We start from the raw sequence: 26,666 nt of genomic DNA on the forward strand, positions 1-26,666 counted from the left end.
GAGACAATAACCAAAGCAAAGAGACAACCTACACAATGGGAAAGGATATTTGCATATTTTCAATCAGACAAAAGCTTGATGAGTAGGATCTATAGAGAACTCAAATTAATCCACATGAAAAAAGCCAACAATCCCATATATCAATGGGCAAGAGACATGAATAGAACTTTCTCTAAAGATGACAGACGAATGGCTAATAAACACATGAAAAAATGTTCATCATCTCTATATATTAGAGAAATGCAAATCAAAACCACCCTGAGATATCATCTAACCCCAGTGAGAATGGCCCACATCACAAAATCTCAAAACTGCAGATGCTGGCGTGGATGTGGATTGAAGGGAACACTTTTACACTTCTGGTGGGACTGCAAACTAGTACAACCTTTCTGGAAGGAAGTATGGAGAAACCTCAAAGCACTCAAGCTAGACCTCCCATTTGATCCTGCAATCCCATTACTGGGCATCTACCCAGAAGGAAAGAAATCCTTTTATCATAAGTACACTTGTACTAGACTGTTTATTGCAGCTCAATTTACAATCGCCAAAATGTGGAAACAGCCTAAATGCCCACCAAGCCAGGAATGGATTAACAAGCTGTGGTATATGTATGTATACCATGGAATTCTATTCAGCCATTAAAAAAAAAAAAATGGAGACTTTACATCCTTCGTATTAACCTGGATGGACGTGGAAGACATTATTCTTAGTAAAGCATCACAAGAATGGAGAAGCATGAATCCTATGTACTCAATTTTGATATGAGGACAATTAATGACAATTACGGTTATGGGTGGGGAAGCAGAAAGAGGGACGGAGGGTGGGGGGGTGGGGCCTTGGTGTGTGTCACACTTTATGGGTGCAAGACATGATTGTAAGAGGGACTTTACCTAACAGTTGCAATCAGTGTAACCTGGCTTATTGTACCCTCAATGAATCCCCAACAATAAAAAACAAACAAAAAAAAAATTGATAAATTCAAAATTATAAAGGTTGAATTGATTTAATATCAAAAGATTAAAATGTAACAAAGCAGTATTTCTAAGTTTTTAGGTTAGATCCAGTTCAGATTTTAATTTATACTCTTTACTTTTTTTTTTTTTTTGGCCAAGGCTAGGTTTGAACCCGCCACCTCCAGCATATGGGGCCGGCGCCCTACTCCCTTCAACCACAGGCACCGCCCTATACTCTGTACTTTTATAGTGTTGTTCTGAACCAAAATTGAAAGGTGATGTGCAGGTAATGATTTTCTGGACCCATGTGACATTGCTTTTGATGATTATTTGGAAGTGGGTTTGTTAAAAAATAATGCGTTTCAGATGAGGGTAAAGTATGGTTTACCAGATATCGTTTTGCACTAACTGAAAAAAAAAAGAGAAATCCTATCTCCTATAGTTTACAGGCAGGCATACTGTGTTGGTTGAAAGTCAATCTGATTGACCAGCGCCCGTGAATTCAAGGGACAGGAAAAAGTTAGAGATTTATATTATTTAAAAGCCCCATCTTTGTGATTCGTTAGCCAGGAATAGTAATATAAATTACGTTGTTATATAGCAATTTGAATATATTTAAAGAGTAAAATTATTTTATGATTAATATGTATAGTAAATGGACATTACCCAGAATAATGTCCATTTTTTTTTGTTATAGGTAGACTGAAGTAATACTACTTCTAGTAAGATAGGAAAAACTTTTAGCTACTTACTATGTTATCCAATAATGCATTTAAGTCAAAATATTTGGTAAAATAATAGGAAATAAAATACAGTACTGTACAGTACAACAATACCTCTCATACATAATGTCAAGTAGAGTTGTTATTCTGTGTGTGGTGTATCAATTTTAGAAAATTCACCAGAGCAATTTAGCACATTTAAACATTGCTGAGGAAAATATGATCATCTTAATATTTGCAGAAAATACATTTGACAAAATTCGATACTTGTTTGTGGTCAAAAGTCTTAGCAAAGTAGGAATATAAGCAAATTTTCTTAATCTGATACCTCTATTAAAAACCTACATCCAAAATTATTCTTAGAAATGAAATCTTAAAAGCATTACTTTTAGTTAAGGAACAATACAGAGGTGTCTGCCATCACTACTAACGTTCAACATCATGTTGAAGGCCCTAGCCACTCAGGAATAAAGCTTGAGAAGAGACAAATATTGTCATTATGCAGACAGCATGAATTTTGCTTGGAAAGTCCAAGAATATCTACAAACTCTCAGAAATAATGTAAAAGTTCAGCAAGGCGACAGAAGATGATCAGCATGTGGGAACCAGTAATGTTTCTACAGCTTGGCAGTAACCAACTAGAAAAAAAAATTTTTTTTTTTTTTTTTTTTTTCAGTATTTGGCCAGGGTTGGGTTTGAACCCACCACCTCTGGCATATGGGGCTGGTGCCCTACTCCTTGGAGCCACAGGTGCTGCCCCCAACTAGAAAGTTTTTAAAATACCTGGGAATAAATGTAACAAAGGCTATACAGACTTTATGGAGAAAATTATTATAAAGGATTTTTAAATTCCTAAATAATTGGAGACATAGCCTTTGTTCATGGATCATAAGACTTTATATCGTAAATATGTGCTGGTTTTCTCCAAAATTAATTCCTAAATTTAATGTAACTCTAATCCAGGTTTCAATAGGAATTTTGAAAGTGGAACCTGACAAAGTGATTTTAGTATTTATGTGGAAAAGCAAAAGTCTAAGTGTGGTCCAGACAGTTTATAAAAGAAAAACAAGAAAGAAGAAGCCGTACTCATAGTGAGACTGCTCGGCATTGGGGGAGGAATTGACATTTGTCAGTGAACAGAGTGAAAAGCCCAGAAAAAGATCTGTTTTATAAACATTATATTTATATAATGTATAAATGTATGCACAATTTATATAATAGAGTAAGGACTACAAGTCACTGGGGAAAAGATGGGCCAAATAGTGCTGGCTTTCTATTTGGACAAAAATAAAATTAGATTCCGATCTCTGACAGTAGTCAAGAAACAATTCCAGAAGTACAAAGACAATTTTAAGAAAATAAAGGTAAATATTTTTGCAATTCTGGCATGGAGAAAGAGTTATAAATAAAGGGGCGCCGCAGCAAGCACCTGTAATCCCAGCGGCTTCCGGAAGCTGAGGCAGCAGGGTGCCCACAGCCCGAGTCTGAGGTTGCAGCAAGCTGTGATGCCATTGCACTCTGCTCAGGGCATAGGGTGGGACTCTGTCTAAACAACAACAAAAGCAAAGAAATAAAATACAAAAATCACAAACTGTAAGGGAAACAATGATATATTTGATGCTATCAGTACACACCTTTTGGGGGCAAGACACGATTACAAGAGGAACTTTGCCTAACAAATGCAATCAGTGTGATCTGGTTTATTATACCCTCAATGAATCCCCAACAATAAAATATATATATATATATTTAGATATTTATAATCTAGAAAAATTTTAGGAGACAAACAGCAGTCTGAAAGCAGATGTTTGCAACGTATCATAAGGATTAGTACTTAGAATATGTGAAGAATTTCTACAAATCAATGAGGCAAAGATACCCCACTTAACTGAAATATGGTTAGTAGTTAGAAACAGGCAATTTGCAGAAGAGATTCTCAAACTAATAATTTGGGAAGTGCAGATTAAAAAGTAGCATTTTATTCTCATTAGATTGGGAATAATCAAACTATCTGCTGTTATTAGGTATTAGCAGAGATGTGGGAAATGAGCTATATACTATGAGTGGGTGAGTTGGAGTGATATTATTTTAGCCTCTTAGGATAATTTGATGTATTTTAGCCAAGTTCAAAGTGCACATTAGTTATTGTCCAGCAGTTCTTGTTTCTGTGCATGTGCTGTGGAGACACTCCTATACATGTGTACAGGAAAACATGTAAGCGTTGTATCATATATGTATGATGGAAAACTAGAAAGATCTAATGGTCTATCAGCAGAAGAATGCATAACTGGAGAGTGTCGTGTATAGTTGACCCTCCTTACCCTTAGGTTCTGCATCAATGGGTTCAACCAACCATGGATCAGAAATATTTGAAAAAAAAATTATGTCTGTACTGAATATGTACATTTTTGTTCTCATTATTTCCTAAACAATACAACGTAACAGCTATTTACACAGCATTTCCATTGTATTAGGTATTATAAGTAATCTAGAGAGGATTTAAAGTATAAGGGAAAATAGGTGTAGGTTCTATACAAATACTGCACTATTTTATATATATAAGGTACTTGATCATCTGTGGATTTTGGTATCGGGGGAGTTCTGGAACCACTTCCCTATGGAGACTGAGGGATGACTGTACATGACAAGGTACCAAATGTTAATTAAAGTGAGCAAATTAAATTCATAACTTTCAACACAGCTATATTAGATCTATCAAAAAATGCGTGAAAAAAGTGAGTTGTAGGACGATCTGCAAAGTTTGAAATGATTCATGTAAATATTTTAAATATGTAGTGCAATGCTACATATTATTTAAAGATGTCTCCAATGTAATGAAAGTAAAGGGACACATGGGCTGGAAAGAATCATCAGTTACAAGAAAACGGTCAGCTCTGGGGAGAGAGAACAGGCCGAGGGAAATGGAAAGGGTATTTTAACTTTTTACATCGTGTTTTAGTTATTCACCTTAAAAAGGTTGAAACAAATATGAAAAATGTGAACATTTGTTAGTCCTGAGTGGTAGACAGCTGAATATTTTATTCTATACTTTGTTTCAGTTTAAAAAACTTTCCATCTTAAAATTACCGAGACTCAAACATTTTGCTTATTTTTGTTGCTCTCCTCTCCATGCTCAAAGCATTTGCCAAGCACATTGCAAAAGCAGAAACAGGATTTACTTGTATTTTATTCAAAATCTAAGCGCCTCCTCCATGGGGGAGCATGATTTTGCCTCTCACTGGCATAATCAGGGATGAGGAGCAGTCAAACTATTAAGTTAGGGGCCTTTGGAGGGATGATCAACAGATGTTAGAGGAAATCCCTATTCCAGGGGTGGTTTCAGTTCTTCAGTTTTGATGAGTGCATTTACAGATACGACCAGATATGAGTACATGTTAAACTATGAAAAGTAATATTGTATGAATGTAATATACTTTGACTTTTTTTTTTAAAGGTATCTACGAATATTTCAAAATGTGGACCTCTCTAGCAATTTTTACTTTAGGTAAGTTTAAGCTTAGTTTGCTCCTTCCTACCTATCACTTAAATTTTTATTAATTTTCCAAGGATAAAGACAGAATCAGAACATAGAGTAGTACTTTCTCTGTTTTTTTGAAGTAGCCAGATTATTTTATTTAAAAGCATTAAAGTGCAAGTATAAAAATCTGATATCTGAAAATCCAAATGGACAAAGTAAAGGGTATTTATTCTCACTATAAAAATCATTTTTGTTTTAGGTAAGAGTTGCTATAGTTTAAAGAAATATTCTCATTTTTAAAGTTTGAATTATAAAAATGAAGTTTGCATTCAGCTTCTAATACAGAGCTGTTAACAGTTTCACAGTTCAATTTTCAGTGAATAATCTGGCAAAGTTTGCTAAAAATAATTTAAGATAAGAAGAACTGTTCCAGTACTGATGGTGGCCTTATAAATTTGTAGTTTTCTGGGTAAGGAACGTAGCATTAAGCACTTATGAAAATGTATCCTATGAAAGTAAACCAGGAAGGAAAATATGAATCCTTATTAGTAAAGGGGCATTTAAAGCTTCTCTATTTGTGATAGTCCAAAAAAGCAACCCAACCAAGCCAGGGACAACCCCAATATTGATAATTGAAGAACAGGCAAGTGAATTATAATAGAGCATCGTGAGAAAATGTTAGATTGATGTAACCAATAGTGGGCCTGATAGATACAGTTATTGTGATGGATGAAAGATTCTATCAGTTATAATATCCAAACTAAAAAATAGAACATAAACTAGCAGCTACCAATAAGGACCTGAGTCACGAGGACTAAAAGGACTAGGACATCTGTAGCTATTGGTGCTAAATAATGAGGAGGTACTTTGCATGTTAAAACATTTATTTTTAATTGTTAATATATTTAACTATTTATGAAATAAAAATGTGTCTACTCTGTAGAGTGGACTGTGTCTTCATTGATGTAAAACTAAAGGAAGTTAATTATTTAACAGTAGTAGAGGAAAGGGCTTCTAAAGAAAGAGTTTTCACTTCCACAAATATTTATTGAATATTGAATATGTGTTGCCATTGTATTTGTCTCTGTCATCTACCTTTCAGTCTTTCTTGTGTATTTTAATGTTTATGTCCTGTGAGTTACTACTGAAGCTCAGTGGTATTGTTAGAAATGGTCTTCCCCTGCTTCGTGCACCTGTAGTCGCAGCTACTAAGGAGTCTGAGGCTAGAGTCCCTCTTGATCTCAGAATTTCAAGGCCGTAATGATAAACGTTATATGTTCACACCATCGCATTCCAGCTTCTGTGACAAAGCAAGGTTCCATCTCAAAAAGAAAAATAGATCAGAAACCAACTTCTTAATATAGCTTTTTTCCTTTTGAGGTTAGATGCTATTAAGCTGAGTGGATCCATCAAGCAAATGTGTTAAAATTGCATTTCAGAGATGAAATAAATTTCAAAGTGTATCATAAATTGAAGCAGAAAAAAGTTAAAATAATGTGTGAGACCCCCAGACAAAATTATAACCATCTTAAAATGTGACTAAAATACTATAAAAAGAAATGTGTATAAACCTAAAGTATTCAAGATACATTCTGAAATTCTATTCTAAAAAATATATAGCTAGAAATATTTATAAAACAGTATTAATTATGTGAAATCAGAATTGTAGTGAGTTTCTTTGGGGCTAATGGCCAAATTTAATGTACCCAGATTGTTAGAATTTTTCAAATGGCTTTTACTCTCCTAAAGCACATTTCACTGTAATGGCCTATGTTATTCAGTTATTCCTGTCCTATTATGAATTCTGTTATGATCCCACCATCAATAATTTACAGAATTATTTTTGGCCATGGGTAAAGTAGGGTCCAGACTGTGCACTATTGCAGTGGTTACAGTAGAATCTATAGAACCCCCATTCAAGTACCTGTGGAATTGTGACTCTCATTCAAGTACCTGTGGAATTGTGACTCTCATTCAAGTACCTGTGGAATTGTGACTCTTTTGCACAGGACCATGAACTTACATTGATTTCAGTATGAGCCAAAAAAGGCACATTGTACGAATCAAAGCATGTAGGTTACTCACACTGTCTTGTATATTTCTAGTCATGTAATGGGTGTTTTATTATGCTCATATTTCGCTATGTGCTACAGTACTTATTTGAACAGCATTCCTTCCAACTTAAGTAACAGGTGCTAAGTAATTTAATTGACAGATTTTTTTTTTTTCATTGTTGGGGATTCATTGAGCCTACAATAAGCCAGGTTACACTGGTTGCATTTGTTAGGTAAAGTCCCTCTTGCAATCATGTCTTGCCCCCATAAAGTGTGACACACACCAAGGCCCCACCCCCCTCCCTCCGTCCCTCTCTCTGCTTTTCCTCCCCCGCCCATGACCTTAATTGTCATTAATTGTCCTCATATCAAAATTGAGTACGTAGGATTCATGCTTCTCCATTCTTGTGATGCTTTACTAAGAATAATGTCTTCCACTTCCATCCAGGTTAATACAAAGGATGTGAAGTCTCCATTTTTGTAATAGCTGAATAGTATTCCATGGTATACATATACCACAGCTTGTTAATCCATTCCTGGGTTGGTGGGCATTTAGGCTGTTTCCACATTTTGGCGATTGTAAATTGAGCTGCAATAAACAGTCTAGTACAAGTGTCCTTATGATAAAAGGATTTTTTTCCTTCTGGGTAGATGCCCAGTAATGGGATTGCAGGATCAAATGGGAGGTCTAGCTTGAGTGCTTTGAGGTTTCTCCATACTTCCTTCCAGAAAGGTTGTACTAGTTTGCAATCCCACCAGCAGTGTAAAAGTGTTCCCTTCTCTCCACATCCACGCCAGCATCTGCAGTTTGGAGATTTTGTGATGTGGGCCATTCTCACTGGGGTTAGATGATATCTCAGGTGGTTTTGATTTGCATTTCTCTAATATATAGGGATGATGAACATTTTTTCATATGTTTGTTAGCCATTCATCTGTCTTCTTTAGAGAAAGTTCTATTCATGTCTCTTGCCCATTGATATATGCGACCCTTGGCTTTTTTTCATGTGGATTACTTTGAGTTCTCTATAGATCCTAGTTATCAAGCTTTTGTCTGATTCAAAATATGCAAATATCCTTTCCCATTGTGTAGGTTGTCTCTTTGCTTTGGTTGTTGTCTCCTTGGCTGTACAGAAGCTTTTCAGTTTAATGAAGTCCCATTTGTTTATTTTTGTTGTTGTTGCAATTGCCATGGCAGTCTTCTTCATGAAGTCTTTCCCCAGGCCAATATCTTCCAGTGTTTTTCCTATGCTTTCTTGGAGGATTTTTATTGTTTCATGCCTTAAATTTAAGTCCTTTATCCATCTTGAATCAATTTTTGTGAGTGGGGAAAGGTGTGGATCCAGTTTCAGTCTTTTACATGTGGATATCCAGTTCTCCCAACACCATTTATTGAATAGGGAGTCTTTCCCCCAAGCTATGTTCTTGTTTGGTTTATTGAAGATTAGGTTGTAAGAGGTTAGTTTCATTTCTTGGTTTTCAATTCGATTCCAAGTGTCTATGTCTCTGTTTTTGTGCCAGTACCATGCTGTCTTGAGCACTATGGCTTTGTAGTACAGACTAAAATCTGGTATGCTGATGCCCCCAGCTTTATTTTTATTACTAAGAACTGCCTTAGCTATATGGGTTTTTTTCTGGTTCCATACAAAACACAGAATCATTTTTTCCAAATATTGAAAGTACGATGTTGGTATTTTGATAGGAATGACATTGAATAGGTGGATCGCTTTGGGAAGTATAGACATTTTAACAATGCTGGTTCTGCGCATCCATGAGCATGGTGTGTTCTTCCATTTGTTAAAATCCTCTGCTATTTCCTTTCTGAGGATTTCATAATTTTCTTTATAGAGGTCCTTCACCTCCTTCGTTAGGTATATTACTAGGTATTTCATTTTCTTTGAAACTATGGTGAAGGGAGTTGTGTCCTTAATTAGCTTCTCATCTTGACTGTTATTGGCGTATACAAAGGCTACTGACTTGAGGACATTGATTTTATATCCTGAAACATTACTGTATTTTTTGATGACTTCTAGGAGTCTTGTGGTTGAGTCTTTGGGATTCTCTAAGTATAAGATCATGTCATCAGCAAAGAGGGAGAGTTTGACCTCCTCTGCTCCATTTGGATTCCCTTTATTTCCTTGTCTTGCCTAATTGTATTGGCTAGAACTTCCAGCACTGTGTTGAATAGTAAAGGTGACAGAGGGCAACCTTGTGTGGTTCCAGTTTTAAGAGGAAAAGCTTTCAGTTTTACTCCATTCAGTAAAACATTAGCTGTGGGTTTGTCATAGATAGCTTCAATCAGTTTTAGAAATGTGCCACCTATGCCTATACTCTTCAGTGTTCTAATTAGAAAAGGATGCTGGATTTTATCAAATGCATTTTCTGCATCTATTGAGAGGATCATATGATCTTTATTTTTGCCTCTGTTAATATCTTGGATATGGTGGATAATGGACTTGCGTATGTTAAACAAGCCTTGCATCCCTGGGATGAAACCTACTTGATCACGATGTTATGACTTTTTTGATGATAGGGTGTAATCTCTCGGCTAGGATTTTGTTGAGAATTTTTGCATCTATGTTCATGAGTGAGATTGGTCTGAAATTCTCCTTTTTGGTTCGGTCTTTTCCTGGTTTTGGTATCAGGGCGATGTTTGCTTCATAGAATGTGTTGGGGAAGATTCCTTCTTCCTCAATTTTTTGGAATAATTTCTGCAGTACAGGAATAAGCTCTTCCTTGAAGGTTTGATAGAATTCTGGTGTGAAGCCATCTGGACCAGGGCATTTTTTGGTTCGAAGATTTTTTATTGTTTTTTTAATCTCAGTGCTTGAAATTGATCTGTTCAGGAGCTCTATTTCTTCCTGGCTAAGTCTAGGGAGAGGGGGTGATTCCAAATATTGATCCATTTCCTTCACATTGTCAAATTTCTGGGCACAGAGTTTCTGGTAGTATTCAGAGAAGATCTCTTGTATCTCTGTGGGATCAGTGGTTATTTCCCCCTTATCATTTCTGATTGAGGTTACTAGAGATTTTACTTTTCTATTTCTCATTAGTCTGGCCAATGGTTTATTTATTTTATTTATTTTTTCAAAACACCAACTCCTTGTTTCATTAATTTTCTGAATGATTCTTTTGTTTTCAATTTCATTGATCTCTGATTTGATTTTGGAGATTTCTTTTCTTCTACTGAGTTTAGGCTTAGATTGTTCTTCTTTTTCCAATTCCCTAAGATCTCTTGTGAGATTGTTGATGTGCTCTCTTTCTGTTTTTCGAATGTAGGCATCTAAAGCGATGAATTTTCCTCTCAAAACTGCTTTTGCAGTATCCCAGAGGTTTTGGTAGCTTGTGTCTTCATTGTTGTTATGCTCAAGGAAGTTAATGATTTCCTGTTTTATTTCTTCCTTCACCCATCTGTTATTCAACAGAAGATTGTTTAATTTCCATGCCTTTGGGTGGGGTCGAACGTTTTTGTTAGAGTTGAGTTCTACCCTTAGTGTCTTATGGTCTGAGAAGATACAAGGTAAGATTTCAATTCTTTTGATTCTGTTGGTATTTGTTTTGTGTCGCAGGATATGATCAATTTTGGAGAATGTTCCACGGGGTGATGAGAAGAATGTATATTCTTTATCTTTGGGGTGGAGTGTTCTATATGCATTTATCAAGCACAGTTGTTCTAGGGTCTCATTTAAATCTCTTATATCTTTGTTTAATTTCTGTTTAGAGGATCTGTCCAGCTCTGTAAGAGGAGTGTTAAAGTCCCCTGTTATTATGGTATTATCAGATATCATATTGCTCAGACTGAGTAAGGTCTGTTTTAAGAATCTGGGAGCATTTAAATTGGGTGCATAAATATTTAGAATTGAAATGTCTTCTTGTTGTAGTTTTCCCTTGACCAATATAAAGTGACCATCTTTGTCTTTTTTGACGTTAGTTGCTTTAAATCCACATGTATCTGAAAATAAGATTGCAACTCCTCTTTTCTTCTGAATTCCATTTGCCTAAAAAATTGTCTTCCAGCCCTTGGCTTGGAGCTTTAATTTGTCTTTTGAAGTCAGGTGTGTTTCTTGCAGACAGCAAATGGATGGCTTGTGTTTTTTAATCCAGTCAGCCAATCTATGTCTCTTCAGTGGGGAATTCAAGCCATTAACATTTATTGAGATAATTGATAAGTGTGGTAGTGTTCTATTCATCTTATTTTGTGAGAGTCCATTGCTTAGTTTTATCTTTTGCATCAGTGTGGAGGTTAGGTTCTGTTCTTTAATTTCTGAATTTTTCCTTTGCTACTGATTCATTATGATGGTCAGTGTGTAGAACAGGTTGAAGTATTTCCTGTAGAGCTGGTCTTGTTGTGGCAAATTTCCTCAATGTTTGTATATCCATAAATGATTTGATTTCTCCGTCAATTTTGAAGCTTAGCTTAGCAGGGTACAGAATTCTGGGCTGGAAATTGTTCTGTTTAAGTAGATTAAAGGTAGATGACCATTGTCTTCTTGCTTGAAAAGTTCATTAGAGAAGTCTGCGGTCACTCTGATGGATTTGCCCCTGTAGGTCAACTGGCGCTTAATCCTGGCAGCTTGCAGAATCTTTTCTTTTGTCTTGACTTTGGACAGGTTCATCACAATGTGTCTTGGAGAAGCTTGGTTAGAGTTGAGGCGACCTGGAATATCCCTCTGAAAGCAGTGTGTCAGAATCTTTGGTGATATTTGGGAAATTTTCTTTTATAATATTCTGTAGTATGGCTTCCATTCCTCTGGGGTGTTCTTCTTCCCCTTCTGGGATTCCTATAACTCATATGTTGGAATGCTTCATAAGGTCCCATAATTCTGACAGTGAATGTTCTGCTTTCTCTCTCTTCTTTTCTGCCTGTTTTACTATGTGAGTTATCTCAAGAACTTTGTCTTCTACCTCTGAAATTCTTTCTTCTGCATGGTCTAACCTGTTGCTGATACTTTCCAGTGCATCTTTAAGTTCCCTAATTGACTGTTTCATTTCCTTCAGCTCTGCTATATCCTTTCTATATTCTTCATATAGTTCATCTCTTATTTGATTGTTTTTGGATTTCCTTTTGGTTATTTTCCACTTTATTAGCAGTTTCCTTCATTGTTTCCATCATTTGTTTCACTGTTTTCATCATGTGTATTCTAAATTCCCTTTCTGTCATTCCTAACATTTCTTTATTCGTGGAATCCTCTGTAGTAGCTACCTCATGGTCCCTTGGTGGGGTTGTTCTGGACTGGTTCTTCATGTTGCCTGGAGTTTTCTGCTGATTCTTCCTCATGAGTGATTTCTTTTATCTGTTTCCTTGCCCTAATTTTCATTTCACTTCCTTTGCTCTTTTAAGTTCCCGTGCCAGTTTTCCACTGTTTTTGTCCTCCTCTTGGAGTCCAGAAGTCTCTCGCTGACCCCTGTATCCTCAAAGGGATGATTATGGGCAGATCCCACCGGCCAGAGATGCCTGGAGTCTTATGTCCCCGGACTCACGGTGCCTAGATGCAAGGAAGCTGTTACTCGGCTGCCATCTTGCTCTCCACCTAATTCACAGATTTTTAATTTCATACAGGAGCCAAGACTGTGAAATATGCATTGCTTTTGTAGCTCTTACTGAGTTTCAATTCTGTTCTCAGTTACAGCTATGATTTGTCCCACTCACTTCAGTATAATCTCACTGTCTTGCGAATGCCCCTGGAGATGTTAAAATCAGAAACGACCAAGACTCGCCAGGAGAGCTTTGACATCTTTGAAGATGAAGGATTAATTACACAGGGTGGAAGCGGTAGGTGGTTTTGGCATATCTAATGTATGTTAATGTGGCATCCATGAAATGGCATCTCGTTAAATTCGGTCAGATTTGCCTCGTATTTCTCCATCCCTCCCTGCTGTTTGTCCTCACATGGGGTTGTTTTGGGTATATGAACTTGACCGATCCATTTTTATAGAGATTATTAATCACTATGTGATTTCATTCCTAAGCCAGCCAGAGAATTGCATGCTGACATTTTCCAGCAATTATTCATGTACTTTCTATTGAATACATTTAGGTCTAGACTTTTGATGAAGTTTACATGGAGAATTGTTTTTCTCAGTGTTGGATAATATACACCTTATTTTCCTTCACAGAGGCCAGTTTGGTATGGCCTGAATTTTAGAAAATTTTAGGAAAAAGTTACTCTGCCTTACCTATTATGTGCTATTCATTAGCATATAATATCCTCATAAAAATGCTAGTCAGTAGGTAAAATGCCAGTTTTATATAAAGAATTAAATTATTTATATAAATATTAATATTTAAATAATTAGAATTATTAGAATGTAGACATCTTTGCTGGGGACAAGATTATTCTCCTATCACCAAGGATGTACTGATAAGAAATAGCACGTGAATCGCTTCTCGGCCTTTTGGCTAAGATCAAGTGTAGAAATAGCATGTAAAAGTAGAAGGTGTGGGGTTAGGGAGAACAGGAAAATAATACATTTTTTTTCAGGTCTCTATTGTGTGTCAGGTACTTTGCATAGTCTCTTTAATCTGAGCAAAAGCTCCTAAGTGAGCGGTAGTAACATCATTTTATGGTTTAGAAAGTTGATGTTCGGAGAGGTTAAGTAACTTGCCTTATGTCACAGAGCTAGTACGTGATGAAGACAGGACTCAAGTCATGTCTGTATTCTTCCTTCTCTTGTGTAATGCATTGGAAGGGAAGAGAAAGTTTTTAAGACTCAGATTAAAGTGAATTTGTTATAGCCTATAAAGAAATCCTCTTAACCGATCATGTTTTGAAAAAAAATATTAACTGCAATCCCAAACTGTTACAATCTTTTAAGCCATTGTATACTTATTTCTTATTTTCCACTTCATGTAAATTTTGTAAAACTCACTGCTGTTTAATAAATTTATCCAGATATGTTAAAGTCATGTTTGATGAAATTAATTGATTTCTTCGTACTGAAAAGGCCCGGTGTAGTAACTACCATTTGTGGAAGTATTAGTTAATGCACCAGGCTGGTTAAAAGCACTTTATGTGCATTCCTAGGTCATTTCTTTCTGATGCAACCACTCAACACACATACGGATGTGGGCGCAGTGGCACTGAGATGCGTAGCGTCTTGAAGGTGCCGTCACCCTGCTGGTAAGAGACAGCGAAGATTTGGACCCAGGAACTCTGACTCCACCTGCTTGTACTCACTCGGCACTCTGCCAGCTCTTGGCTATATTAAGATATTTCTACACATGTCCTTCATTCCCTGCTGCTCTTTTTTCTCTTAAGAACTCTCACAAGTCAGAATGTGCGTTTCTTCCTTGACTGTACAGATCAGCACAACGCTGTGCTCCTGGTAGGAGTGATACCCACTGACAATGGCAATGCTGTTATTTGGGCATCTCATTTTGAAGTTAGAAAGAGAATTTTCAGAACTCAAAAATGAGTCGAATGTCAACCTATTTCCTTATCTTCATGACACCAGCTTTTATTTTTCAGGTGTATTTGGGATCTGTAGTGAGCCTTACATGAAGTATGTGTGGAATGGTGAACTTCTGGATATAATTAAAAATACCGTGCATCGCGATTGGCTACTGTATATTATTCACGGGTTCTGTGGGCAGTCAAGTATCCTTTTTAAAAAACTTAAGATACATATTATGAAACTTATGTTTTACTAATTTGTAGAAAACTACATATGGATTATAAGATTATAATTATCAGTCTATGTATCCCAACAGGAAAACCCATGATACTTGAGCTGACTACCCTGACAACTTGAGCTGACCTGTGTGTTTGGATAAAGATTAATAAATAACAAGGTAGAAAATGCAATGTGTATAGTAAGTGATGTACGTAGTAAGTATCGTGCTTATCTGGAAGGAGCAGAATCACTGACAGGTGGGGAGGGTGGGACAGGCCCATGGGAACAGTAGAATTTGGCCTGGGCCCTAAAGAGAAGTCAGCTTAGCAGTGAGAAGAGAAATCATAGGTTATGGAAACACCATGAATGTAGATGTGGAAAAATATACAGGAGTGTTCTCTTGGCTCGTGTATAAAACTCCCAAGAGGTAGGATGTAGTGGGAAGGAGATTGGTGGGTGGGAGTCAGATTGCTAGTCATCAGATTGCCTGGGTGATCAGGCTAAGGACCTGGTTTGGTGCTAGAACTTTTGAAAGTTTTTGTTCAGGACCATGAACCTTGCAAAGTAGTATTTAGGAAGCTTTTGAGTTCAGCCATTTTCAAGTTGGATTACGTAAAATGAGACTAGAACAAGGGATAGGAGTTAGAAAAGTCTGCCATAGTTTAGGGAAGGGGGCAGAACAGATTAAATAAAAGTAGGTTAAGCCTTGGGTTAAGCTGATGAATTCAATTTTATAAAAACTTTTTTCCTTTCGACGGCTTCATCTTTCATTTAATTTCTAGCTATATTGAGACCTTTCAAGAAAGTGCAATGATGTTATGAGGTTTAGGAAGGCAGCATATATACCATGCAGAAGTGGTGTTTAGGTTTTTCCTATCACTTTTTGAGATCATATGGGGCATTTTTGCACCCAACTTGTTTTCTAATTGACGTCCTTCTTCTGTCTTAAGCTTATAAAGACATCTGGTGAAAACTTTAAAAGAGTTGTTGCTTTGAGACCGTTAAATGCGTGCATCTAACTATTATGCATTCTTGTGTCAGGAGCATTTGGGAAGAGTGGAATCAAGGCACAGCTGGAGAGATTAGCCTTGAAGAGTGGCAGGGCTGCCTTCTTAGTGGCAAGGGAGGGAAGCAGAGGCTAGATGAAGACATAGAGAGCTTCTGAAATGAAGATGAGTGAGATTTATATGCTGCACTTGAAAATCTAGTTCATTACTCCATAATCATTTTCAACCAGTGAGTGGTATTATCTGCGTGATCATTCATCACATAATGAGATTTGATCCTGGATTACTTTTGTCTATTTCTGAAAGTAAAATGGATTTGGGAAGAACACAGTTTTTTTTGCTACCAAAAATATCAAAAAGAATGTGCTACAGTTTCTACAGCCGGTTTTAAAGGGTAGTTCTGTTTTGTATTTCTAAGAGCTAACTTGGGGCCTGGAATACATTAAGCAAAATTAATGTTTGTTTTTAAAAATAGCAAAGCATATCATGGATTATAACTTTAAAGTTCATTAGTTTAAATGATGAATTGAATCTCCTGGTTATCATGCGTTTACTAAATTCTGGAAGTCTATATGATGATAAAAGTAGCTGCTATTTATTGAACATTTACTAATGCTAGGCAGGCACTAAGAATTTTAAACACGTTACCTCCAACCACCTAATAAAAGCAGTTACTTTGCTATTATTTCATTTTATGGAAGATGAGACTGTGGCTAAGAAAGTTAAGAAGATACTACTAATAAGCTGTATGTTTGTTGAACTTATCACAGTAATTCATTACGTCTTTAGGTTTTGTAGCTAGGTGACAAATTTTAACTCCTTTTACGGGGTAATATTTCATTGTCTCAGCATTATATTGTATATTGTTTATAATTTAAGCAGCATGTTAAATGACACTTGCTCTCTTGGGGAGGCGTATGCCTTCTGAAGACTAAGGAAGATTAGTTATGCTTGTTTACATCTTTTACTTGGCTATAGGTCTTCCCGTGGCAAGTTACCCTATGTGGTGTTACTATTTCTTCTGAAATTCTTTTTTTTTTTTTTTGAGACAGAGTCACACTCTGATGCCCGGGGTGGAGTGCCATGGCATCATAGCTCTCAGCAACCTCAAACTCCTGGGCTCAAGCAATTCTCTTGCTTCACCCTCCAGAGTAGGTGGGACTACAGGTGACCACCACAACATCCAGCTAATCTTTCTATTTTTAGTAGAGATGGGATCTTACTCTTGCTCAGACTGGTTTCAAACTCCTGAAACCACCATACCCAGCCTCCTCTGAAATTCTTAAAAACTACTCCTTGGCAGTTTGGTTTTGCCTTCCCTTTATTCCTGTACAGTTTTGAAGAACCTTTAGACCCAGTGCTATTCTGTTCTTGTGCATTGGACTAGATCTGTTTAAAAGTGTATTTAAGGTAGAATGATTCTCTTGTTCTTGTGTGAGAGTCATGAATGCTGAGCAGCCTTAACTGGGTTTCTAAGAGCTGTTGATCTATGGGCGACCAGTGTATGTCACCCTGATAGCTAGAAGATCCAGTAAGTTTGCCGGGACCCGTTTTCTGAAGAGAGGTGCAAACTGCGAGGTAAGCTGACAAACGGTATCACTACTGACGTTTAACATTTTAGGAAACTGAAATTTTAAAAAGTAGAATTTTTTAGTTTGGAATATCATTAAGTTGCCCTTTAGTATCTGCAAGGAATTGGTTGCAGGACCCTGTTTCCTGTACCAAAATCCAAAGCTGCTCAAGTCCTTTATATAAAATGGGGTGGTATTTGCATATTCCTCTGCACATGCTCCCACATACTTTAAATCATCTCTAGATTAGTCTCAAGAGCTGACAAAGTGTAAATGCTGTTAAATAGTTGTCACACTGTATTATTTAGGAAATAATGTCAAGAAAAAAGCCTGAACATGTTCAGTACAGATGCACCCATTGCAGGCCGAACTTCATTTTTTATCAGAGGTTGAATCCATAGACGTGGAACCCATAGATAAGGAGGGTTGGCTTAATTAACCCTCCTGAGTATCTGAAACTTGTGAGAAATATGACTAATGTACAGATGCTCTTTAAAGTCAGCTGTCTTAGAGTTACGCAGTGCTTTAGTGAGTTATGAAATGTCTAATGTTTTGGAGGATAAGCCATTTATGTACCATGGAAAAAAACATACCAGATGTTTAGTGTAGGGACAAAAACAGCAAAGCGCCACCCAAGGAACATGCAGGCTGGAACGCAGCACTCACTGTTGGAAGTACATTCCCAGCGAGGAGACAAGTCAAGCAAGGCGTGGGAGCCCTTTGCCCTCTGCCCTTTTCTGCCCAGACTCCTTTTTTATTCACTATTGGAAAATAACAACAAAAATTTACCCATCCTTCCATCAGCCATGTCATCTCCTTTGAGTGCTCCATCTATTTGCAAGTGACAACTCGAGCCTTGAGCAGATATGTGATTCAGTAGAGACTGAATGAGGTATTGGGTTTTGATCCTGGCTTAAAATAGCAGCAATGTTCTTAAAATAATATCAATAATGAAAAATGATTATAACTTGTGCTCTGAAAAAATCGGAATTTTGAAGTTATATTACTTTTGAAATTTCAAAGGATGATGAAACAGACATTATTAATGCCTCTAAAATTATCCTGTCATATCCTTATTTTTTATACGTAAAGCTACTTCAAAACCCTTTTTTTCTTCCTTCTTTCCATCAGACATTATTCGAATCTCACTCCTTTGTCCTTTCACTTCCCTTTGATCTTCAGAATTGAATTTTGATAGTCTTTGGTCACCTTATGTATAATTTCACATAATTGGTTTTTCTTTTCTCTCCTTCTCTACCATTTATACCAGCTGTTTCCTATCTAGTACTTGTATTATTAGCTGTTTCATTGGATTTTTTCCTCTCTATTCTCTGCTACTGTTAATTGCCTTTATTATACTTTAATGGTTTTTCTTTTCTAATGTACATATTGAATATTGATAAACATTTACCTCTTTTCAAATTTTCAAAGAATGAAAATTATAGTTTCATTGTATTTTTGAAATTTTTTCTATTGAAAAAATTCTAAAAACATTGGGGCGGCTCCTGTGGCTCAAAGGAGTAGGGCACAGGCCCCATATGCTGGAGGTGGCAGGTTCAAACCCAGCCCCAGCCAGAAACTGCAAAAAAAAAATTTTTTTTCTGAAAACATGAAATATCTTTAAACACATCTTTCTTTTCAGGGTGATGTTGCAAATGAAGTGGAGACTGAACAAATACTCTATGACGCATCTGTGATGTCTTTTACCGCAGGAAGTTATTCTTCTTATGTACAAGTGAGAGGATCAGTTCCCTTATACTGGTCTCAGGATATCTCAACTATGATGCCCAAACCACCTATTACATGTGCGTGGAATAGGCTTTTTTATTATTATTATTAAATCATAGCTGTGTACATTAATGCAATCATGGGGCACCGTACACTGGTTTTATAGACCATTTGACATATTTTCATCACACTGGTTAACATAGCCTTCCTGGCATTTTCTTAGTTATTGTGTTAAGACATTTATATTCTACATTTACTAAGTTTCACATGTACCCTTGTAAGATGCACCATAGGTGTGATCCCACCAATCACCCTCCCTCCGCCCATCCTCCCCCTCCCCTCCTCTCCCTCTTTCCCTTCCCCATATTCTTAGGTTACAACTGGATTATAGCTTTCATATGAAAGCCATAAATTAGTTTCATAGTAGGGCTGAGTACATTGGATACTTTTTCTTCCATTCTTGAGATACTTTACTAAGAAGAATATGTTCCAGCTCCATCCATGTAAACATGAAAGAGGTAAAGTCTCCATCTTTCTTTAAGGCTGCATAATGCGAATTAATACATTCCTTTTGGAAAGATGTTTGGAGAATACTTGGAGACCTAAAAATAGATCTGCCATTCAATCCTATAATTCCTCTACTAGGTATATACCCAGAAGATCAAAAGTCACATTATAGCAAAGATATTTGTACCAGAATGTTTATTGCAGCCCAATTCATAATTGTTAAGTCATGGAAAAAGCCCAAGTGCCCATCGATCCATGAATGGATTAATAAATTGTGGTATATGTACACCATGGAATAGGCTTTTTGATAGTAACACTTCTGTACTCACATTTGGAGATAATGTGCTGTCGGCACGGAAATCTCATAAATGCTTACATTTCAATGAGAAGGTATTCTAGAAGGTAGATAATACAGAAGAGGACTGTATATTGTTTTTATCCAATGATTTATATTTAATTTTGACTGTTTGTAAATTGTTTATGTTTCACTTCAGAAATGCTAGGATCATTCAAATGTAATGAATACCTGATGAATGAGTGTCCAGTGAGCTCCTTGAGAGGGATTCAGGAAGTGGAGATTCGTGGAGTTATACTTTGTAAACATTTATAAAACCCCTACACTCCTTGTATTTCTGCTTTATAATTTTCATTTAGGTCCTTACTCATCTTTTTTTCCTTCCCAGTGGACCAGGCAGATCCATTTGCACACGTGGCTGCCCTTCACTTTGACCAGATGCTCCAGAGGTTTGGCTCTCCCATTATCATCTTGAATTTAGTGAAGGTATGCTGTGCTTTTCTGTTTGGTTGTGAGATTCAAGCTTACCAGGCGATCTTTTCCACAGCACCAGGGGGCTGGAGGAGTGGGGGTTCAGGAAGCTATGCCTCACCTCTCACCAGAAAAGAGCCTTGTGGATGGCACACTGGGACAGCTCCCTGTGTCTAGATGAGCCACTGTCCTTTGGCCTCAGATTCCATGAACCCAGAAGAGAGTAGACCCCCTTATGTGAGTGAGGTATAGCTAAAATTTTTGCCTTAGTTTTCGGGATAACTTGGAGGAGGAAGCATGAAAGTTAGCTGTGGTACAGCCAGCCCCCTTGACCATCCAGGAGATCTCCTGGGCCAGCTAGTATGCAGTAATGGGATTAAAGACTAGATTCAGAAATTGGGAAATTGTTGTGGCTGAAGGATCAAGCGGGCATGGGAGAAACCCAGCCAAGGAGGCAGTCATACCTCCTAGTTCTCTGTATCCTTGCCAGAGCACATGTGCTGGTCAGCATGTCTGTATGTATGAGTTGGATGTACAAGTCAAAGGCCTGGGATGGGGGCAGGAGATCAGACAACATAAGCAAATTGGAAGAACCTCAGCAGCCAAGAAGACCCTGCAAATATGAAAACTCAGGGGTTTGTTATATGACATGTTGTGGCAGTGGCCAGCAACCTAGGAGTGTCTGAGGTTATTCTGAGAGATTGTTTAATATATGCAAGTCAATTTGCTAAAAAACCAAGGAACCCTCTGTTCTCATTTATCAAGTGTTTTCGAGGGTTTCCTGTGTGCCAAGGCAATTGCAGAAACAGTTCCTGTCTGGAGCCAGCAGTCTGTTGGAGGAGATGGTGAGGTAATGCAAAGGAACCAGTGCAGGGAAGGAGCTGGGAGAGCTGATGATGGTGGGGAAGTCTCCCTGGGGACGTGTGAGTCAGCGTCACCTGAAGGAAGAGGCATTAACCAGGGAAGAAGAGAATCATTCACCTTGGAGAGAACAGCATGTACAAAGGGCCTAGGACAGGAGGGAGGGGGTTGAGGAGGAGCAGGAAGATCTGTGTGGCTGGGGCCCAGAGGTCAGCGCTGGAGTGCTTGTTGTGGGGTGAGGCTGAAAGAGTAGTTACAGTCAGACCCTGAGAGCATCTAGTGTGTGTTCACGAGTCTGGTCTCCTAGGAGCAATGGACAGCCAATGAAGAGTCTTACATGGCTGAGAAGATCACAGTCACATTTATGTTTTGAGAAGATCACTGTGACCTCAACATAGGGAATGAGTGGATTGGTTTAAGGCCAGAGTCAGTGCTGGAAGGCCAGGGTGGAGGCTATTGTTACTCGTCCAGAAAAGAGGTGATTCTGGCTTCAACCAGGGTGGTGTGGCAGAAATGGAGAAAAGTGGATGGACTCAGAAGACCAGATTGAACTGAGGGAGAGGGAGGAGTCAGGGTTGGTTCCGAGGTTTCTGGCTTCCTCAGGTGGCTGAACGGCAGTGCCATTCACTGAATGAAGTAGGTGACGCCGACTGACTCAGTTTGTAGGGGAAGGTCACGAGTGCAGTTTGGGTATGCTGAGGTTTGAAGTTTATTTGAGTCCTCTGAAAGGAGCTCATAAGTAGGTGGTCAGTATATGTCAGGAGCTCAGGAGAGGGCCGTGCTGAGACGTGATTTTGTGACTCTGTACAGGTGACATTTGAAGCTCTGGGCTTGAATAGAATGTGCATATGGAATATAAAGAGTGAGAGGGAAGAAGAACCTCAGTCTGGTCTTTGGAATCCACAATTCTTGCTCTGTCACCCAGGCTGGAGTGCAGTGGTGTCATCATAGCTCATCGTAACCTTGAACTCCTGGGCTCAAGTGATCCTCCTGCCTCAGCCTCCCAAACAGCTGAGACTACAGGGCCTCCACACCCAGCCAAGATCTCTACCTCTTAATGTCCAGTTAGAATAGGCTGAATCTCTAAAGGAGCCAGAGAAAAAACAGCCAGAGGAGTAGGAAGAAAACCAGGAGGTACCTGGTTAGCTATTAGGAATAGTAAGAAAAACATGTTTTGTGATGGAGGGAATAAGTGGTCTGCAGTCAAGTAAGATGAAAGGGGTTAAGTAAGATGAAAGAGAAAAAGATGCCCCTGGTGGTAGCAGCACAGTGGGCACTGAGGTGCCCTGGGGTGGGGGATAAAAGTGAGCAGGGGTGGAAGTGAGTACAGTACTTCCCCCAGCAGGGTACCCAGTGAAAGATGGTATGCTTGTGCTGTTTTTAAAAGGAATCATACTGCTATATTTAAAAGCCTATGGGGAGGATCCATTTGAGAGCACAGGAGAGAAAAGGGATGATCACTGATTTCGCATAGTTAAGAAAGTAGGAAATGATGAAATCTGAAAGACGGTCGGGGGAGTAGTAAGGTGGTTGCATGCACCACACACATTCTGATGGCTTAAATTTCTGTGCACCGGAGGAGAAAAGGTCATCCGTTGAGAGTGGTGGTTTGAGGGCAGTGGAGAAGGTTTAAGTCCTGTGTGTTTAGGAGGGTAAGTTGGCAAGAGACATCCAGGCAGTGCTAGGAGCCAATTTCAAGTTAACAATCATGATTTCTTAAAGGGAACCATTCTGTTATTACCTGCCTTTTTCCAGGAAGGCTTATGTGTGCGTATAGACACAGGTAAAATAGATGACTGGCCTTGTTTGGTTGTACCAGAGAGGTGTGACATAAAAAGACAGTTAAAGGCATTTGGGATAGTGGCGATACAGTGACTGAAGCAGACCATGAAATCTGAGCTGGCCAAGGAAGCAGCATGAAGGAGAGGAGAGACAGAGGAAGCAACAGCTGTCAGTAGATTGGGGTCCTCGTGAGGTGGGTATTTAAGTGAGCAATTTGGAAATAAAAGAAGTTCTGGATAAGGAATGCTGAAGGCAGAGCAGTTACCTGTGATGACGACTTGATCTGAGATGTGAGGGTGGGATGTAGACTTCACTGGAGTGGAAGAGGAGGAGGACGAGGTACTGAAGGTCACCCAGGGTGCAGGCAAAGTGGGGGTGGGAAGGGAGACTGTTCCTGGGGGAGGGCTGAATAGCTACAGGCATGAGCTCATACGAGCAGGGGGTATATGTGGGCATGTGTGTGCGTGCGCGTGTGCGAGTTCACGTGTGTGTGCGCACGCATGTGAGTGCATATGTGTGCGTGTGTTTTAAATGAAGAGTGTGGAGAAAATATGTCCAAAAATTAGTGGTGGGGGGAGAGCAGGGAGACAGTTAGGCAGCCGGCTTCATTTCTTCCTTTGCTGCTCTTTTCTCATTCCTACTAGTGATTGACTTTATAAAATAAATTATTTATATATTAAATATATCATTCTCTATTCATTTATTCATATTAATGCACAAGGTTCATATTCACAACTCTTTCCCTGTCAGTTCACAATAACATAGGGCAACCCTGGATCTCTCCTTAGCCTAGAATTGAACAGTAGCTATAATATACATAATTGAAAAGTTAAAATAGGAAAACTTTAATAATGAAAATGTTGGGCGGCGCCTGTGGCTCAACGGGTAGGGCCCCGGTCCCATATGCCGGAGGTGGCGGGTTCAAGCCCAGCCCCGGCCAAAAAAAAAAAAAAAAAAGAAAATGTTCACAAACATGTTTCCAGTAAATGTACTGAAAATAAGATATCATTAAGGTAGAAATAAATTATTGCTAAAGTAAGCATTCCTGGAGCATAAACCTAGACCTAAATATTTGGATTTTGTTCATGTTTTAGAGTCCTTATGGTGTGGTTGAAATGCTACTGTCAAACGGAGATTCAGGGCTGAGGCGCATGAAATAGATCTCTGTTAATTGGGCACATTCTAAAAATGCTGTCACATGCATATGGTTGTAAAGTCTTTGCTGGATTTCCCATATGTACATTAATTTTTGAATATTTAAAGGCCTTTACTGGGTTTTAAAATTGTACTTGTTTATTGTTTCATTGTAATAAAAATTCTGACAATAACTGCAAATTAGCTAGAAAATAGTTTGGAGATGAAGGTTCTGTTTCATGGACTAGAAGAAACTTTGTTTCTCTTTAGTTATTTTATTCATAGGATAAAAGAAGATGTTTATTCAGTTCACTTGGAAGAAGACATTATTAACCTGTTATTAATGCGTCAAAGAATACATGTGTGAATAGAGCGATACCAGGGACATTAACGCTGTATTCTACCAACCAGGGACATTAACGCTGTATTCTACCACTATATGAAGAAGTTGCTAGACGGAAATGCTTTCCTTGATTTCTTCTCTTGTTTACCCTGTGCTGTGAACTTCTCCCCAGCTGTGAAAGTTGGCGGCACTGCTTGAGAGACAATTTTCAGCCATCCTTATGCTTTCAATACTGCTACTGGGTTGCAACAGGAAGTCACCCTGGGGTCAAGCCTACACTGTACATCAGAGGTTTTTAATTTGAAGGCCATGGATGGTCTAGGGCAATCTTTGAACCCTTTGAAATAATGTGCAAAATAACTTGTGTATGTGAAGTTTTCATTTGTTGTTCATAGAGTCTATAGCCCCAGTCAAGCTGACTAAACAAGACACTAATAACACTAATCCACTCCAGACAGAGGATTCTTTACACAGATGAATGAAGGTTGCTTAAATAGCCTTTCCTCTCCATTTCCCAAATGGCAGATACAAGAATTTCAGAAAGAAAATGTTTCCTTAGTTGATTTTAAGTACTTTTGAGAAAAATTTCTGATAGATAATTTTCTAGCTATAAAAATAAGCTAGATACATTTTCATCCAAGTGGATTTAGCACTATTCTTAATTCTTTTTATATATATACATATATATATATAACTGGAAGTATTTTATTGAGAAATACAAAATAAACAACATAAACAGATCACCTTTGGAGTTAATTAACATATCTTTCACCTCATTTACTTAATTACAGTGTTAAGACATTTGTGTTCTATACTTGATAGATTCAACTTGTACCCTTGCAATATGCTCCATAGGTGAGGTCCCACCCTTAACCTTCCCTCTGTCGAACCACCCCACCTCCCTTTCCTTCCCCCTCCCTTTCCCTGCTTCATCCTGGGCTATAGTTGAGTACTTACCATGCGCCAAATGTTCTGATAAGAACTTACCATGCTTTACCTTATTTAAGCTTCACATTAATGCGGTAAGGAAGATAATACTTTTGCCACATTTTAAAGATGAAAAAATGGAGGCCCAGGGAAATTGAGAACTTGCCCAAGGCTTTGTGGCTAGTGAGTGGCAGAGCTGACGTTCCAGCCTTAGAGTTGTGCCATAATGTGCCAGGCCCTCCTGAGTGAGAGGCCAGGCAATGTCTAGGGAGGTGCCACAGGCCAGGGGGCAGAAGGTAAAGGTTGGTGCCATGAATTGCTCTCAACCTTGGCTCATTCAACCACAGTGTGAAAAGAAAAAATGCCTGTCTTAGTTATCTCTCAGTATCTTGCAAGTTGAATTTAAAAACCTGAAGGCTGAGAGAGTTTCTCTCTGCTGTTCCAGTTTGAGCTGATTTCATCCAAAGGAGCTGATTTCTCTGTGGCCCTCGGCTGGCTGAAGTTGGGGTTCTCTCCTTCTGGTCCTTGGGAAGGGTCTTCTCTGTCAGAGTCGGGTATGGGGTGAGCCCCGGGCTCCTTGGGGATGTGGCTCCTAGGAGGAAGGCTGATCTCCTAGACTCTTTTGAGTTCAGTATCTGTCCTACCACCTTAATTCAATGAAACATTTATTTCTTTGCATTTCTTTTCTTTCAGTTACAGTAGCTAGGTCTCATTTCAGAATATTGGAAACTTGGACTTTTTTCCTAACCATAGCTGAAAATGTGTTAAAAGTCGGTTACTCTCATTTAAGGTAATTAGAATGCTGAGAATGTTTAACTTTTGATTCAGGAGCGAGAGAAAAGAAAACATGAAAGAATTCTGAGTGAAGAACTTGTGGCTGCTGTGACCTACCTCAATCAGTTTCTGCCTCCTGAGCACACTATTGTCTATATTCCTTGGGATATGGCCAAGTACACCAAGAGGTGAGTGATGCTCCCTTGTCTTCTGTGAGAGTTTCCTTTCATAGAATGACATCAGCAGGAGGCCAATCTCTATGGTAAAGTAAATGGTGCCCTTTAATTTCCTGGTCAGTCTGCCGAGGGGCTGTTTTGAGACCTTGAATGAATTGACCAAATGCCCTCTGGTTTTGTTTTTTTTGACCTATCATGTATACCATATGCAAATTATGTTTGCATTATCCAGTCATTTCAGAACATCTCTACTACTGTGCCCTGAAGGGGTG

The 26,666-nt window shown here is 38.3% G+C and overlaps 1 protein-coding gene across 4 annotated transcripts in view; it reads left to right on the forward strand.

Moving 5' to 3' along the window:
- The window catches only part of FIG4 (FIG4 phosphoinositide 5-phosphatase), a 120,932-nt gene that overhangs the window by 40,508 nt on the left and 53,758 nt on the right, over positions 1-26,666 (forward strand). For all 4 annotated transcript variants that reach the window (XM_053591538.1, XM_053591536.1, XM_053591540.1 and 1 more), the window contains 7 exons: positions 5,130-5,180; positions 12,829-12,977; positions 14,674-14,802; positions 17,303-17,403; positions 19,039-19,201; positions 20,315-20,412; positions 26,273-26,406. In XM_053591538.1, the coding sequence (XP_053447513.1) occupies positions 5,130-5,180; positions 12,829-12,977; positions 14,674-14,802; positions 17,303-17,403; positions 19,039-19,201; positions 20,315-20,412; positions 26,273-26,406 (825 nt within the window). The remainder of the gene's footprint in view (positions 1-5,129; positions 5,181-12,828; positions 12,978-14,673; positions 14,803-17,302; positions 17,404-19,038; positions 19,202-20,314; positions 20,413-26,272; positions 26,407-26,666) is intronic.

The sequence above is a fragment of the Nycticebus coucang genome, chromosome 5 (genome assembly GCF_027406575.1).
Source record: "Nycticebus coucang isolate mNycCou1 chromosome 5, mNycCou1.pri, whole genome shotgun sequence".
NCBI classification, from domain to species: domain Eukaryota; kingdom Metazoa; phylum Chordata; class Mammalia; order Primates; family Lorisidae; genus Nycticebus; species Nycticebus coucang.